Raw genomic sequence first — 18,841 nt, 5'->3', positions numbered from 1 at the left:
TCAATTTGGTGCCGATGCTCTTTTGTTAAATTTTTACCATTTTTGAGCTTTTCCTTACTTTCATAATTATACAATATTACAGTATCATATTTTATTTTCTCTGCCCCAGTTCTGGATTTGACCATTTTCCCAAGAAAATCTGGTTCATTTTATTGAAGATTGGTGAATCTATCTATTCATAATTTATTTATATATATATGTACATATTATAAACCATGAGTTCATCAAATTCCTCCAAGTCTAATCCAATAGAGCTCCTTCTACCTGCTCCTTCTTTTTTTTTTTTTTTTTTTGGTACTGGGTTATTGAACTCAGGGGCACTTTACCACTGAGCTATATCCCCACCCCCACCCCCCTTTTCTTTGTGGTGCTGGGGATTGAATCCAGGGCCTTGGCAATACAAGGTAAGCACTCTACCAACTAAGTTATAGCCCCATCTACCAGCTCCTTCTTTCTTATAAGTAACTTCCTTCTCCAACCTTGAAAAATCTAGCTTTCATTGTCTACAATATACTTACTTACTCATTCAGTCCTGGTATACACCTATAGAACATTGCTCACCCATACCACTGTAAGAAACAAGTTTATTAACTATAATACAGTGTTTATCTTCCATTTTGTCTTTGGCTTAATGTTATTTTACCAAACTACGTTTTACAAGTTACTTAGGTTATTTCACCTTTCAAAATTTTAAAAAATTTGTTTTAATTAGTTATACATGACAGTAAATGCACTTTGATACATCCTATATCAAGGAGTATTTCATTCATCTGGTTGTGCATGATGTAGAATAGGTAATTTCTTTTTTCCTCACTAACTTCCATGAAGTTACATTATTTATTTACAATTCAATTAGGTTAATTTTTTATTGTTTTGTGTCACTATGGGTTCTTCCCATATCCAGATTGATTTTTGGTCCGGGGTATATGAAACATTAGTATTGTTCTAAGTCAGAGATTTACAAAGAGGTGTGTTTGAGTATTGCTCCCTTGTCATCCATATTAATCCACTCCTTCCTCCCTTTTGACTCCTTTCCCACCCACTTCCTGTAGATAACTGTTTCTTCCGGTTGTCATAGCAAAGTGCCATAAACTGGGTGGTTTAAAACGACATAAATTAGAGCTGGGGATGTAGCTCAGTGATAAGAGCGTTTGCCTAGCATGTGTAGACCCCAGGTTTGATCCTGAGCAGTGAGCGCGTGCGCGCAAACACACACACATTCACAGATATTTATCATCCAGGGTTCTATTGGATTAGGAGTCCCCTCTTCTCAAATATGACCTCATCTTAACTGATTACATCAGCAATAACCCCATTTCCAAATAAGGTCACACTTGGAAGTACTGAGAATTAAGACTTCAACATATGTTCTTAGGAGGGACCCAATTCAACTGAAAACAGTAACCGATGCTTTTTGTTTGTTTATTCCTTCCTTTATTTCTTTTGTACAAAGGAATACATGTATGTTTTTCTTGTATCCCTTCCTTCTTACATGTAGGATCCACACTGTAGGTGCTTGAATGTTAGTTTTTTCACTTAACAGTATGTCCTGGGCTGGCTTTGCTGGTTCACAGCTGTAATCCCAGTGGCTTGGGAGGCTGAGGCAGAAGGATCACAAGTTCAAAGCCAGCCTCAGCAACTTAGCAAGAGCCAGTCTCAAAATAAAAAAGGAATGGGGTTGTGGTTCAGTGGTAAAGTGCCTCTGGGTTTAATCCCTGGTACCAAAAGAAAAAAACAAAAACAACCCAGTATATCTTGGAAATCACTTCATATAAGTTTTATGGGGATTGTCCTTATTCTTTTTATGATGCTGCTTACTACTCATTTTGTGGAGGAAATGTGGCTTATTCAACCTATCTCCCATGATCAATCATTAGATGTATAATTATCAGAAAAGTGGTAATGAATAACCTTGTGCTTATGTATTTTTCACATTGTTAGAAGTATACCTTTCAAGACAGATCAGTCCCTCAAGATGGTAGTGCTGGGACAAATTGCTTATGTACTTTCATTAGGTATTGTCAAATTCTATTTGCAGTTTGCATTCCCACCAGCCATCTATGAGAATATCTGTTTTCCTCACAGACCATAAAATATGTCATGCTTTTCTTTTGGCAAATGTGGGAGAAATAATTCTTCAGTATTTTCTGCATTTTTAAATTATGGATGAACTTGAACATCTTTTTGCATATATAAAAATATCTTCCCTATTTTTCTATTGGGTGTTTGGTAATTTGCTCCTTACTTATTTTAAAAATATTTTTAGACTGAAAGGATAGGTGTGGTGCTGTACCCCTGTAATCCCAGCTAGTTAGGAGGCTGAAAAAGGAGGATTGCAAGTATGAGGATAGCTTAGGTAATTTAGGGAGACCCTGTTTCAAAGTTAAAAAAAAAAAAGATACAGAATGCAGCTCAGTGGGACCCTGGTTCAACCTCCAGTACTGCCAAAACAACAACAACAACAACAACAACAAAGCTCTTTAGACTGAGATATAATCATACAACATAAAATCTCTCCCTTTTAAGTGTACAATTCAATGGTTTTAGTATGTGTAGAGAATTCTGCAACCATCAAACACAATCTGAGTTAAGAACGATTATATTGCCCCCCCAAAGAAACTCTGTGTCCACTCTCTCTTCCCCCAACCCCACAGCTGTGGGTATTTGCCATCACCTTTCTGTCTCATGGATTTTCGTATTCTAGACATTTTATATAAATGAAGTCATATGGTAAGTGGTCTTTTATGACTGGTTTCTTTCACTTAGCATAGTGTAAGTTTCACCTATGTTGCAGGATGTATTATCATGTCATTCTTTTTATTGTTCAATAATAGTCCATTGTATAAATATACCACATTTTGCTTATTCATTTTTAGGCGATGGACATTGGGGTAGTTTCCACTGTTTTGGTTATTGTTAATGACACCTTTTTTTTTTCTTTTTGCTTTTTCTTTTACAGTACTGTGGATTAAATCTAGGGCCTTGCACATGCTAAGCATCCCTGAGCTATACCCCCATTCCAGCAGCACCACTTTTTAAAAAAGTCCATCTTTGCTATATGATTTGAGATGCCAGCCTTAGCATCTATTAGATTTTCTTCATGTACTCAGGTCTATTTCTGAGCTTTCTGTTCTTTTTACCATTTGGTCTATTTGTGTTGTACCACCACACTTTTCATTATAGAGAATTTGTAGCATATCTTAATGTCTGATAGGGCTAGTTTTCTCTCAGAGCTTTAATCCAGTGTGTTCCTGGCTATCTATTTCTATTTTTCTTTATTTTATTATACTTATTTATAAGTATAAGTCTTCCTGGCTATCTTTCTATTTTCTATTTTTCTTTATTTTATTATGTGTATTTATTTAGTTGTTTGGTGCTGGAGATTGAATCCAGGAGCACTTAACCATTGAGCTACATCTGCAGCCTTTTTAATTTTTTATTTTGAGAGAGGAGGATTCTGTTTCAGCCTCCCAAGTTGCTAGGTTTATGGGCATGAGCATGGGACCTGCCCATGTGAACTTTAATATCAACTTGTCTTAAAAAGCTTGCACAAGGTCCTGGGTTCTATCCCCAGCATCTCTCTCTCTCTCTCTCTCTCTCTCTCTCTCTCTCTCTCACACACACACACACACACACACACACACACATAAATAAATAAATGGCTGGGGATATGGCTCATTGGTTAAATGCCCCTGGGTTTAATCTCCAGTACAAAAAAAAAAAAAAAAAAAAAAAAAAAAAAGCTTGGGTAGCACATTAGATTTTAAAATTAAGTTAGGGAGAATAACATCTCTATAACATTGCATCACCTGTGCAGGAATAGGAGGTGTCTTTCCATTTGTTCAAGGCTGAGGCAGGAGGATCATGAGTTCAAGGCAAACTTATCGAGGCCCTAAACAACTTATCCAGACCCTGTCTCAAAATGAAAAATAAAGGGCTGGGGTTGTGGCCCAGTGGTAGAGCATTTGCTTAGCGTGTGTGAGGTTCTCAGCACCTCATATAATAAAATAAAGGTTCATTGACAACTAGGAAATAGTTTAAAAAAATAATTAAAAGATAAAAAGGGTTGGAGATGTGGCTCAGTGGCTCAGTGGCTCAGCGCTCCTGGGTTCAATCCCTAGTACGAGAGAGAGAGAGAGAGAGAGAGAGAGAGAGAGAGAGATTGCTTTTGTGCTTTTCAAGAATGTCAGATTTCATTTTAAAAAATAAACTTGTTTTTCAACTAACTTAGAGGCTGTGTTGAGCTTTTCAGACCGTGATATATAACAACATGGTCACAATGTATGTCACATTCTGTACAGAAAAAAAAATCAATGTCTTAAATGCAAATTTGTCTCACCCTCTTGTCCAGCAAGTGGATATGTTTTGAGAGCCTGTAGTGGGGCTGACCAGTGCCTTTGATGAACTTTTTATCAATGTCAGCTGTAGAGGGATGTTTTGGGCAGCCAGGAAATGCCAGGGATACAGGATTATTTTCTTTTTTGGATCTGCTTCTCAGTGCTCTGCAGGAAGCCAGCTCTTTCCCACCTAAACCATAAAATTTCTTGAGAAAGATAAATAGTTTCTCTTTTCTTAAAGAGAGGGAAAGGGAGGCTGATACAGCCAATGGAGTCAGTGATCTGAGACAAAATCCTTTCAGAATAGAGTGGAGAAGAAAAAGAAAGTGAGCATGTAGCTAAGACAGAAAAGTTCTTGTAATGCAATAGTCAGGCGTTGGTGACATGGCAGATGTATACCCTTCCTACCCTCAAACACATACACACAGAGGATAGAAAATGACAGAAAAAAATTAATCAGGACTCAGAGAACAAAGAACTGCAAGGCACAGAAAAAAGTCCCTGGGCCAGCTACCCTCTCTAGAGAATCTTTACCAAGCCCTCTCCAGAAGTCTAATCTGATGGCCTCAGACCAAACACCCTGATACATTGGATTTCAAGTTAGTTATAGTGTTTATTCAGAAAATGTAAACCATTGCTGACATTTAAGCCCTAGTTTTAGAACCTAATAAAATGCTATAAAAAATGCATATCTGGTTAGGTTCTGCTGTCCACTGTCCCTGCCTCAGGGATGGACAGCATGCGTTTAGTTTATTTACACCCTTTCCATCTAGAAGAGCAGAAGGGACACTGACCTGACCACATGCCTGATATCCCAAATAAAGAGGTTGCTCCAAACCTCACCTGCAGGTCAGGCATAGTGAGATGCATTTGAGCACCTAGTTTTCTTTGTTCTTTCTTCCTCTCTCTCCTTTCTCTTTCTTTTTTCTTTTTGTACTAGGAATGGAACCCAGGGACATTCTACCACTGACCTATACACTAAGCCCTTTTCATTTTTTGAAACCGGGTCTAAGTTGCTGAGCTGGTTTCAAACTTGCAAACCTCCTGCCTCAGCCTCCCGAGTAGCTGGTAACATAGGTGTCTGCCATTGTGCCTGGCTTCAGGTGAGAACTCAGGCTGGACAAATATGAAGCTGTTAAAAGCCTGGGTCAGGAGACCACCCACAGAGGCTGACCTCACTTCTAAATTGCTTCTCATTTACTGCGTATGTGGGGCTAACCCGTACTATGTCTTATTTTATCTTTCTGAGCTATCAGATGAGAACAGTGGTGTGTACCCTTATTACTTTACTGGCATTTAATAAAACGAGACAGTGTATGGAAAAATAGAGTAAAGAGAAATAAAAAAAATGCTGTCTAAATATATGAGTGATTCAGTGAATTCTGTGTTCTAGCATTCTTGAATGTCCTAATTAGGAAGAAGGGGAACAATTAACTTTCAAGCATATTTGTCATGGATTTAAAAAATCTCCACTCACTTAGGGCTGAGTCACTTTTCTAACCACGTTTCTCTGTGTGTTAGATCATTTTAAAAGGGCTGGGAAACCTGTGTTCCACCAGCTGAAAAGACTTCCAAGCCCCCGTATCTTGGCAAACAGGCTTCGGAATGAGGCCATCCCCACATTGTTGGCAGGGTAGCCTGAGGTTGAGTCAAAGGAAAAAAGTTATTGTCACTCTGGAAAAGATTCTGTAGGCTCAGAGAAACACTGTCTGTTATATTTAACTAGGGAACCAATATAATTTTAAAAAACCCTCACATTTATGTCTGTCCATTTTGTTGTAAGCATATTTGTTCTCTGTGTTCATGCCCATGAATAGTAAGCATCTTTTGAGTAATTCAATATGTGGAAGTATTTTGTGGCACAGATTTGTGAAATACTTCTCCTACACAAAAGCCCCAAGTGAAATCTCATGCAGATGAAATAATTCAGTGGCCTGTACAGCAATAAAGAACACCACGGACCACACTGGAACCCCTGTCCTGGTTGTTTCTCTCATTCTGAGATGGGCTCCAGGTAAACAGAGCCCAGGATGAAATGGCAAGGCTGGAAGACTGGTCTTCTGAGCCTGCAGGGCTTTTCCAACCTAGGGGAAGGGTCCCTTTTCCTAAACCCCACCAATACTGAAACAGGTTTTACCTTTTACTATAAGTATCTTTGGGACCAGGAATCTTTTGGTTTGGGTTATAATTTTAGTCTTTTCAGTATGGAAGTGAAAGGCTTTATTTGTTAGTAAGATCAGGCATCAGCAAACAGGTGGGGGTATATTCCATTGCTCTTGAATCTCACTATTCCTTCGAGGGATGCTGGTCCTGAGAGTAAACTAAGTGCTGGGAGACCTTAAGGCCTCGGGTCCTGTCTCTGTGGAGCAGCCTGCTCCTCTGTACCTTTGTGCTTGCCCAGGCTCCCTGATTCATCTCCAGTCTTTACTTCCTCCCCAAAGATCTCAGAGCCTGTTCTCATTGTACTTCTCTCCCCCAGGGCCACCTGGCCTGCTGCAGTTTCTCCACCCACCCAAGCTTCCTAATGGAGGTAATAGGGCTGTTTTCCAGCAGTGAAGTTATCCACAGGTGCAGGGGCCGGAGTGGCCACAGCTTTCAGCCTTCTAGCACCTCGATGCTAATCAAAGAGCAGCAGAGAGCTCACTTCACAGCGGGGCACAGGTGGCCTCTGGGATGGGGCCAGCACAGAGCAATCTGGCCAGGCACAGGGGGCATCAGGAATAGGAGCCCAGGCCATGAATGGGTACCAGGTAACGGGTATTCACACACGTGTGTGGGGTGGGGGGTTGAGAGGAGGAAGGTAGACCTGAGTGAACAGGGCTCCAGAGAGAAGTCTTGGCAATAGTTACAGATGGCGGAATACAAAATGAAGAAGAGGAAAACACTAAAAGCTTGGTTTTGGATAGAATTGTTTTTTCTAGCCCACCTAATAACATCACTTATAGTCTTTCCCCAGTCACCACTTATTTTATTAAATAAAATTAAACATAAGGGCTGAGGTTGTGGCTCCGTGGTGGAGCACTTACCTCAAAGGTATGAGACACTGGGTTTGATCCTCATCACCCCATAAAAGTAAATAAATAAAAAATAAAGGTATTAAAAGATTAAATATAATATTACTTAGAAGTGATGTGACATTTGGTAATTTGACCAAGTTAGTTGGCTGCATACCTACTGTGGTCTCCTCAAGAGCTCACAATTGTTTGCTGATAACCCCTGGATCTCAACCCACCTCTGGATCCACCACCACTCCCTGCTAGGAGCCTCCCTTCCAATGCCAACACGTTCAAGGCAGACAGTCCTCTTTCTGTTCCAGTGGCAGCACCAGCACTCTGCTGTTTCACCCATCAGGAGTGACTCATAATTATCTCTGAGGAGGCCCCTGTCGGAAACTGAGGCGTCAGCCTGCACTCCTGTCTGTCCTTCTTGCCCCTCCTTTCTGACAACAAGGTCCAATTCAACCATCCCACTTCTCCCCCTGCCTGCTTCTCAACCCTGACACTACCACGTCATGGGAATGCTCTCTAAACTAGTACCTGTGCTCAGCCTTCCTGCCCCTAAATTTGTAGAGAGAGCTTTCTAACGTGCAGATGAACCAACCACACCACCGTTTGGCTTCCCCATTTTGAATAGTTTTCCTATTGTCAACAGGATACAGATCAGAATCCTTTCACCATTTATTTCTATTTCTCCAGCCCCATATAATCTCTGCGATTTCACCCATCAGGAGTCACTCATAATTATCTCTGAGGCGTCCCTTGTTTCATTTCACTCAAACTCACTTTTTCACAGGCCACACGCACTGCTGAAAATTAGAGGGCTGGTTCCAGTTCAAAGCCTTTAGCTGGACTTCCCAGCCAGAAGTCCTCCATCTGCAGTCTATTAGCTCTCCCGATCGCATTTTGTTATTCTCCTTGCACTAGAAAAAACAAACAGATGCCTCTCCCACAGTCTTTGCCTTCCCCTCAGTGTCAGAGGTTTGCTCCCAGGTAACCCCCTGCAACCCCGTGGAGCTCCTTTCTCGCCTGTGGCCTCCCCTCCCAGCTGTCCTGTCTCATCACCACCCTTAGTTTCTGGCTGTTTCTTTCTGATGAACCACTCCAGTCCCCGTCTACCTCCTGGCTGTTCTGGCGATGGTCTTCGGAAGTCTTAGGTTTAATGCTTTGAACACTGGATACTGGTTTCCAGTGATTCCTGCATGCTTGCTTTTACCCACAGCTTCCATGACTAATTAGTAGGGGACACCTTCAGTATTACTGTTGGGGACAACCTTAGCACTAGGGAGCAGTTCCAGGCAATATTTCTGTTCCTCTCTTGCAGCCACTGTGGCAGACTCAGGGTGTGAATTGGGGATTTAACATACTTCCTCATAATCTGCCTCAGCCTCTCACCCTAACTGCTCCTGCCCCTAGTGAACATAAGCTAAGTGAAAACAGTGTGCTCCTAGTATATAAACACAGCTCTCCTTTCAACCTGCCATCTTTGAACTTCTAGGTGTAAACTATGGAATTGCCAATATACTGACCACTTAGATTAAAATGTTGCCTGGTTTTCAATATTTGGCACTCTTGGGGGAATTTCTTCCAAATCTCCAAGGCTGCAAGCTAATTCAGCACACCACCAGGTGAATGGCTTCTAGCTGCTTCTCTCTTCCCTTCTGTAGTTTCAAAGCTTGGCCTTATGCCTACTGATTTCAGTGCTGGCCAATACGGTAGCACCAACCACATGTGGCTGTTTGAAAAGTGGCCAGGCTGAACTGAAATGTGCTGCAAGCCTAAGATACACACTGCATTTCAAAGACTTAGTAACAAAAGGTGAAAAACAGCTCATATTTTATAATTTTATATTGATTACATGTTAGAAATGAAATGTTGCATACTTTGGGTTAAATAAGATGTATTACAATTAGCTTCATTTATTTTTTACTTTTTCAAATGTGGCTACTGGAAAATTTTAAATTATGCATGTTGCCTGCATTACATATTATCAGATAGTGCTGAACTAGACTGACTTGGAATGAGGTCTCAAACATGTATTGATACCCCTTCAACAACCTTTCAGTGTGTGCCATTCATTTTTCCCTTTACCTCCCTCCCCACTGTTGGCAATGCCTAAATTAGTAATTAGAGGTCTTGACAATACATCCCAAATTCCTTTCACATTGTCCCCAGATGGTAATGGGGAAAGTATGTAAATTGAGCCCTTAGGGCAATGGCAGATATTCCAGAGTTCTAGGAGTGACCGAATTAATAGGACTTTCTTTCTTTTTTTTTTTTTTTAAGAGAGGGAGGGGGGGGGAGAGAGAGAGAGAGAGAGAGAGAGAGAGAGAGAGAGAGAGAGAGAATTCCAATATTTATTTATTTATTTATTTATTTATTTTTAGTTATCGGCGGACACAACATCCTTGTTGGTATGTGGTGCTGAGGATCGAACCCGGGCCACACGCATGCCAGGCGAGCGCGCTACCGCTGAGCCACATCTCCAGCCCCTAGGACTTTCTTTTCTCACAATTTTTTCTGAAGAGGTAAACAAGGATAAAACATCACTGAATTCCTCCTAGCTTAAAATCACACACCATCGACACCGATTCACAAGCATTGCACCATTACAACAAACAGCAATACTAAAAAAGCAAACCCAGTTGGCGGCTGGCCATTCATCACTGAGAACTTGGTTATCCCCTTGGAAGCTAAACATAAGATATTTCACTGTCATCAAGTCTGGAAGAGTATTTATGCTGTGCTTGGACTAATGCCCAGTGACTGAGTATCAACAAAGTCATTAATCTGGATCATGTTTTCAAGTCTAGCATCAGTGAAAATCCTGTTTGTTTAAACGGAGATGATCTCTAGTTCACCGTGCTCATTACCTCTTATTCGTTTGAGAGAATATGCTTGACTCTTTCATTTACAAAATCTACCCGTTCAAGGAAAACTACCCTCAGGAAAGCATGGGATTTGTCTTGATAATAATTGATTACTTTTCACAAGAGAACTTAAATCAGGACATGAATAATGGATTGAATGTTACCCATGAACTTACAGTTATGGATTTCATTTCTGTTTAGCTTCACAAGGAGAAAAGTCTGCTCCCGAGGCATGTGATTGCAGAAGAATTTCCAGTTACTCAGGCGTTGGAGCCCTCCCTGCCCTTCTCTCTGGAGATTTAAAGCAGGTGTAAACACATCTACAATAAATGATGAGCAGCTCTGGGCTATGAACTGCTTTCTTCCCTTCTTGGCTGTAATTTTACCTGCCTCATAATCCTGAACATGATGTCACTGGAAAGAACACTAACCTTTAAACAAAAAGAGCAACTACAATCTTTTATTTTCTACATAGTAAGGAAACTCATAAAGATGAGTTAAGTCTAATTTCAGGTCAATTCAATCTCCATGCTGTTGAGAAAAATGTAAGCAGGGGCCTGCTTGGGGGCAGTAGCTCATGAATTTACAGCTGCTCCAGTTGAATCCACCTAATGCTGTGAGCTAATGTCCATCTATCTGTCCTTTTTTTTGTTGACAAAGAACAGAAAACTATACTGCACATATAATCAGATGTTTAAGGGGTTTTCAAGCAGAATCTTCAGAATGTGACTTTCTTAGCCTTTACCTTGACTTTGTATGAGAGGCAGCATTTTCTAGAAACTATCTAGGTAAGATCCATGCTACCTAATCCCTGCAGTTTGCCAGTGTGATTAGATCTTACTCCCATGGTTGTGTTCTGCAGGTGGGAGAGCTGACCTGCAAAAAAGATTACCCAGGTGACCACACCTCAGCATCTAATCTTGCAAAGCAGAGAACTTTCTCCACCTGGTGGCAGAAGGGAAAATGAGAGATTTGAAGCATTGTTGGCTTAAAAGATGGTCAGGGACAAATGATAAAGAAGTGCTCCAATAGCCATCCAGCCAGAAAACAAGAACTTCACACCTGCACCCATGAGAAACTAGGCTGCCAACCTGAAGGGTCTTGAGAGAAGAGCCCAGCTGGCTGACACCCTGATTTTAGTCTTTTGAGACCCTCAGAAAACCCAGCTGGGACCATGTGAACTTTGAACTATAGCACTATGAGATAATGAATGGATAGTATTTTTAGCTGCTAAGTTTGTGGCAATTTGTTGTTGCATCAAAAGAAAACTTATACACCCAGGTAATTTGTTGAATTCCATAGCTTTTCTTTTTTTGTTGTGGTTCATAATTCACTTATTTTACAGGCTGTGTGGTCTCAGGTGAATTACTTGTCCTTGAGCCTATAAAACCTGCCTCACTGAGTTTTTATGAAGATTAAATGAGATCCACAGTGTTTACTGCACAATCTGACGTTCATCAGGCATTCAACCAAGCTCCCTCTCTGCATGTGTATTTACATAGCCCCCAGTCACTGTCTAAATACAGACCTTCCAGCATATTATTGCACAATTCTTGGTATAAATTCTTGGTAGGTGCTCAACACTTGTGCACTGAATTGACTGTATACACACAGTATTCATCAGATCAAATTCAAGTTTATCAAATATTTGTGTTGGGAAATGAACAGATGAAAAAAATATATACAAAGTAGTCACTGTCCTCTACCTGCTCAGAAGTTTGCAGGGGGTTTAAGTAAACAAAGAATTGTAATACAATGTCATTCGTGTGTACCAAATGCTGAGGCTTCAGCATCTTTCCTCTGGGTCCAAAAGAAGTGATTTATCAAATAGAAATGAGAAGTGGAAGCATTCCAGGCAGTATGGGTATAGCAGAGTTTGCGGTATCAGGGGCTGGAGGGAGCCTGATTTGGGTGGAATAGAGGGGATCCGAGTGAGGACTGATTGAAGGGGGAACTGATTCTTCAGGCTGAAGATGGACTGCACTCATGCTAACAGGTTTGGACTTCATGCTTCCAGCTCTGGAGAGCTCTCACAGAGGTTGTTTGGCAGTACAGCAACCTGATCACACTTGCAATTAAAAAGAAAACACTGGATGGAGGGACTGCATGGAATGGATTGCAGGGGAAGGAAAAAACACAAAAACCTGCCGAGACTCTATTAATAGCACGGTCCTGAGATTCTAACACTTTAGTGTTACAAAAGAATGTACAATATGATGGCTAGTAGAGCAGGGACTTCCTGTACAGGTGAAGCATAGTGTGGGCTAGTGATCCTCCAGCCAGGTTAGAATGGGAAGGACGGAAGCAGAGGGCAGTGGCCTGGGTCCCCAGAATTAAAAACTATGGTCTGAATTGTGGTAGAACTATGAGACCAGAATAGCACCTTCTCAGGACCAGGTTGACTGGAGGTAGAAGTGAATTCCCTTTAAAAAAAAAAAATTTAGTTGTGGATGGACACAACACCTTTATTTTATTTATTTTTATGTGGTGCTAAAGATCAAACTCAGTGCCTCACACATGCTAGGTGAACAGTCTACCACTAAGCCCCAGCCCTAGCCCCATGAATTCCCTTCTTATTGAGAACCTTCTTGGTGCCTAAGTGAAAGGAGGAAATGATGCTTGCTTCATAATACACAGCCAGAACTCCTTTTCTCCTAGAAACAATGTTATAAATAGTGACTTAACATTGCTACAAAGAGGTTAAAGCTAGCTTCTTCCATGTGCAGCCCTGTTTCTGACATCCAGACTATTTGGAACTTTTTTCTATTGAATATTTCATTATCAACCAGATGTTTGGAACATGACCTTTATGTAAAGTGGAGATTGACTATCTCTGATTAAATTTATAATCATCTTAGTTCCTATCAGCTGTAAATTCAAGACTGGAGAATTAGAAGTCATTACCCCTGGCTTGATAACATTTCTGTTTAAAAATGAGTCACAGGGCTGGAACTGTAGCTCAGCAGTAGCACACTTACCTGGCATGTGTGAGGCACTAGTTTTTCTGCCACGCGACCAGCACTCGAACTTCATAATAGAGGTTTGAAGCATAAAAATTAAATAGTGAGTTTTAAAATTAAAGAGACATAATTCTCGTTACCTTTAATGCCCAGCTCCAGAGATGGCTCCTCCTAGCTCCTGCCTCCAGCCACCAAATCGGTGGCGAGGTTAACACAAGAGGCCAGAGAGAAAGAGAGAACACGCTAGGGAGTGAGCTTTTATTCGGGGAACAAAAAATTCAAGGGAAAAATTCCATTCAATGAATGTCGAGGGGGGGCATTCCAAGGTCAGGGTCAGTGATTGGTCTTCGGGTCAGTGGTCAGGCACACCTCCACATGGACAAGCCCTCACACCTGGGGCAGGGTGGGGAAGGCTGACACAGTTGTGTCTAAGTGCCTCTCACCCAGCCAGGGAGGTAACTCAAATAACGTACGAGAATGGCTTCCCACAGGGTTTGATTCTCAGCACCACATATAAATAAATAAAAATAAGTAAAGGTCTATCAAGAACTAAAAAAATATTTTAAAAAAATGAGTCAGTTTTGTTTTTAAAATTAGAACTTTATTTGTGGAATCAAGATTTTAAAAATGATTTTACATATTAAAGTATGCAATATAATTTGATACATTAATCTTGATATTTACCATAAGATTTTTAAAAAAACAATGTCAAATAGCTTATAATCAAAACAGATTGTTTAACTTGATATTTGTATGGAATAACTTCAGCATTATAAATAAAACTAAAACAAATACCATTTAAACTTGCATTCCTAATAGACAATTTTGTTGGTTAAATTTTTTTGATTAGAGAAAATACAGGATAAAATGATGTGCTTGTAATTTATAGACAAGTCAATGTCCTTGTTTTATGAAAATGACCTTGTTGGCTCTCTAGCAGAGAATGCATTTGAGACACTTTTCTCTCTGTGATGAAGGGCCATGTTGTGTGATAGAGGTTCCTTCTGGACGATCGGCCCACACCTAGGAGATGAAGAGGATGATGGTCTCTGGCTGGGGGGTGGGCAGAAGCAAGTCTGGTCTCATTAATACCATGTTCTATCTGAAGTCATAGTATCATTCAAATGAGGATCAGTCAGATGAATAAAAAGCCTGATGTTTTCTGAAGCTCTAATATATGATATTTCATAGATATTATAAAAACCATATATAATCCTGCTTTAACAAAAATAGCTTTCACATTCAGTTCTACATAATGAGGACACTACCGAAATGCACTGGCCCATGTTAATATTACTCTGCTGATGTGGAGAAAATGAATTCTGATGGTAAGATCCATATATAGATACACATATATACACATATATAAAAATACGTAGTCTATATCAGATATGTATCAACATCTTTATTTAATACAGGTCATTTTTTTTTAGTTGTCAATGGATATTTATTTTGTTTTCTATTTATATGTGGTGCTAACAATTGAACCCAGTGCCTCACACATGCTAGGCAAGTGCTCTACGACTGAACCACAACCCCAGCCCTGTAAGTAATTTTTAAATGAAGAAATTCTTCTTTTGGAGCATAGTCAGTTGGGACACCTGATTTGACAAGATTTGATGGCTAGCAACAAAACATCCTCTGATTATGTTACTAAATCACTTTCTAATTTTTTCTCTCTCAGGAGCTTATAACAATCTTGCATGTTAGCAAGGGTGGGTATGAATATTCTCACTTAACAGGTGAAGAAACAGGAGCCCAGAGAGGTTAACTTGCTTCAGTTCACACAGTTGGTAAATGATATAACTAAGACTATAGCTGGTGGTCATGCTTAAATGCTTGCTGACAATGGTGAAGGATGCACTCATCTGTGGATTACTTTCTGTAAACCCAACTGATAATGTGGTGTCTGAAAAGTGGTTTTGTTACTGTCATTAGAAATATCTACCAGGTGCTGGTGGGTACTCATGTAATACCCCAACAAACTTATACCAATGGCCAGAAAACTTTTTACAAGTCTCACAGAGCATTTGTATGTATATAAGAATGTTTAAACATATATTTACAATTATTCCTATATCACCAAGATATCACATTGATAAACAGATTTAACTTTTTTATAAGAGCATTTTCTATATAATCATTCCAATAAATGTATGAAACATATAAATATAGTCTTGGCACACTTTAATCTTTGCAGGTGCACTAGAACCTAGATGCCTTATTCTGCCCACCCCTGCTTTGGATTGTTTACAAACTCATTTACACACTTGTCAGTTCCTTGAGGATGAAGACTGAGCTGATGTCACTGTCACTGACAAGCTTACCCCAGGGCTAGCACAGCGCTGTGCACATGGCAGGCATTCAGTCAGTGCTGAATACATGCACGTGTTCTTTCTGTGCTTCAATTTGGTTAAAGTAGGATTCTATCTGTAGCGTTTTGCCTGAAAGACTTTGAATTTATATTAAAACATCATTTTCATAGTAAACAGTATTTTAGAAAATATAAGAAATGTGATAACAAATTTAGTACAAATTATGCATTTAACTATTCTTTGGTTATTTTTAACAAATTATTTGGTTTTTTTATATACTAAAACGATACTAAAATATAAAAATGCAACTGCAGAAATTAGCTTAACCTGTAAACATAATAAACCCTGTAAACATGTATTTACTACATAATTGTGCAAGTATAAAGAGAGACTAGTAAAGGCAAGTATTATACATTTAACTCAGATCTTCAAGGCATATTTAGAAACACTGCTTTGTGGAGCTTTAATGTTGCATGAAGGGGTTCTTCTAACTACACTAAAAACTTGAAAAAGTGATAACTACACCAAGGAACCAAAAGGCTATACAGGCCAGAGGAAGACTTAGTACTTTTCACCTATTGCACAGAGGAATTTACTTCACATGTCTTATGAACCACCTTGTTTAGTATAAGGATGTCAATTAACAAAAGCCAAATGCTTTTGATGTGAAGAAGTAAATGACTTTTTTTGCAAATGAGTCAAATGACTAAAAAATTAGGTAACACATTTTACAAGTTTTTTTTTCCGAAAATCTGGGCAGTAAGGTGCATTAGGCAAGTCTAAGATAATAAATAGTGTAAGTAGCACTAAATATATTGTAGTTTACTCCATATTAAAGTATTTCCCCCAAAATTTCAGTTTTCCTTCTCAAAAAGCATCAAACTTTTCACACATGACACTTATCACAGATATTTCACAGTTATAATTTCAGTAGTTTAAGAAAGAACTGCCTGGAAAATACTGCAAAAGAGGTAAATGTTAAGGATAAAACTCACTATTTCAGGCACACAGGACTTATATCCTGTAGTGTGAACTCCAAAGATAGAATGAGATAACTGTATTAATGCAAAACATTACTTAAAAGTGATTGAAATAACAGTAAAACCGTCATACTATTTCTTCTAGTGTTTTAAATGATTTTCTCCAATATCTGGGAAGAATCAGTGGCCAAGTTTTAGCAGTTCCCTGGAAAACCTGAAGTTGAGAATCTGCTTATAAAACCGTGGCAGTAAAAACACCAGAGACTGTTATTTGTAATCTAATCAACTCCATCAAAACCCTGAGCGTTTTCAATCGCCATCTGAAGTTTATCCCATAATTCTTCAAATGATTCATAGGGTGGCAAGTCCAAGCGATTAAAGCTGAAAGAACAGAGAGGAACTGGTTAGGAAAGACACTGGCAAAGCAAGTCTCATTGCTACGTGGGATGAGTATGTTCCAACAGCACTACAGACGTCCTCTTACTGGGACAGAAATCATGCAGGACTGGACTCTCTCCATGACTAGTTGGTAGATTCCTCCTATACCTACCTCGATTTCCAAATATCTGGGTTCCTGCCATTTCAGTCTTTGAAAGGGAGTGTGTTGGTTCCTGCTGGGATAGCCCACTACCCATGCAATGGTGGCAACATATGGTCAACAGGTGAGATGGGCCTCTCTAGTACTCAACTACCTAGTCTTTGAGACCAGGCCTTCCTGGTGAAGAAACATCTGTGTCTGGGTTAGTGTCACTGTCTCCTCCTCCATAGCTGCCACCAACACGGCACAAGATAGGGCTAGGCCAGCTGTAGCTAGAGGAACACTTAGGAAAATTTTATACTCTCTAAGGATTTGTTCTATGGGGAGTTAGGGGCTTAAACAACTGCTTACCAGGTATGAGCTCTTGGCAGCTTTTCAGGGGTACCCCACTGTTCAACTGTAAATGACTGTGGTCCATTTGAGCCTATAAAAAAAGGAGAGTTTCTTTGATTTTACTTACTCTAAGCAGGAATCCCTAGGTATTTCAAAACCCAAGCCTGTCTGCGCTTGATGGCTTCATTGTCAAGCCATGAAATGAGGTTCCTTGTCTGTTATTTGTGAGTACCTTGTCCTTCTGCCTCTGGCATGGTGCCCCTGATAATGCTTTTCCTATTTGCTAGCACTGAACACAACTGCATTTCTATGAATGATTTCCTTTATAGCTACACTGATATTTCTTTTTTTTGAGTCCCACTGAAAATATCTTTAATTTTTTGGATCATTTAAATAATGTCATTGTAAAAATCAAGGTAATAGAATAAGATATAAAGAAGGATATAAAAATCATATAAAATCCTACCATTAATTCTTGGTAAATATTGTCATGCATTTTCGTGTCATGCATGTGCATATTCATATAGAGAATTTTATGTGTATATGTCCTGTTATACAGTCTACAGTTTTATTCCATTGTGGACGTTTCTAGATACCATCTCTTTTTTTCCTTCAGAGTTTTCACTTAGTTTTTCTTTTTCCAATCTTCAAATCCACCAACCACTAAATAATCAGTGTTGACAACCTAATCTATAACTTTCCATACTTTTCTTCATATCTCTAATTGCATCCAAATGTGTATGTATAATTGCCAGAAGTGGCACTAAAAATATTCAGTATTCTCTGTATTAAAAGTTTTCTCAAAAGCATAAGTTTTCATACATTGCCCATCACAATTATGTTCACAGTTAGAATTTCAGTCTTTGCCATCATTTTCCATAACATAGGATCATATTATGTACACTCTTGATTGTTTCACCCAAATCATCTAATGTGAAAACTCCAAGTTAGCTGAGAGACACTTAACATATTTTTGACTGGCTGTATTATGTTGTGTTATTTTAAAGCAACCATTACTTCTTTCTGTAAATACATACACATTTGCATTTATATTTAACAAATGATGGGCTCTGTGTGGGATATTTCCCTCAAATTCCAGACCGTTCATGAAATCAGTGGATGGCTGTAGGCCTGGGTTGAATAAAAGAGGGAAGGTGGAGCAGCTAGAGACGGAGAGGGATATTTGTCTGTGCTGCCTAGATTTTCTCTACTAACTGGCTAGAGAAGATAAAGGCAAGGGAGTTGTGGTGAGTCTATTAAAAAGACAAAGGCTAAGAATTACAATTAGGTGAGGAACAACCAACTGGCTAGTAGCAACGCTAATAACCACTCTGAGTGGGAGCCCTGTGTAGAGAAGCGGCAGCTGCTTGACACGTTAAGCAAACACATATAAATAAGCTTCCGAAGAAGACCAGGTGTGCCAAGAAGACAGAAGGCTGACAAGACATCAGATAGAAACTGCTTCTATTTACATGAAAAATTCAGGTTGGCAATTACCTGCACAGTCCCTGA

The 18,841-nt window shown here is 39.5% G+C and overlaps 1 protein-coding gene across 4 annotated transcripts in view; it reads right to left on the bottom strand.

Moving 5' to 3' along the window:
- Nucleotides 1-13,750: 13,750 nt before the first annotated feature.
- NEDD4 (NEDD4 E3 ubiquitin protein ligase) overlaps nt 13,751-18,841 on the bottom strand; it is a 131,347-nt gene continuing 126,256 nt past the window's right edge. For 2 of the 4 annotated variants that reach the window (XM_081290320.1, XM_081290319.1), the window contains 2 exons: nt 17,348-17,420; nt 13,751-16,839 (listed from right to left, as the gene is read on the bottom strand). In XM_081290320.1, the coding sequence (XP_081146446.1) occupies nt 16,737-16,839; nt 17,348-17,420 (176 nt within the window). In that variant the 3' untranslated portion in view covers nt 13,751-16,736. The remainder of the gene's footprint in view (nt 16,840-17,347; nt 17,421-18,841) is intronic. The other 2 variants (XM_081290321.1, XM_081290322.1) reach the window with 1 other exon arrangement.

The sequence above is a fragment of the Spermophilus citellus genome (assembly GCF_964194105.1).
Source record: "Spermophilus citellus genome assembly, chromosome: 4".
NCBI classification, from domain to species: domain Eukaryota; kingdom Metazoa; phylum Chordata; class Mammalia; order Rodentia; family Sciuridae; genus Spermophilus; species Spermophilus citellus.
Note: the sequence above shows the minus strand (reverse complement) of the source record. Positions and strands in the feature narration are given on the sequence as shown.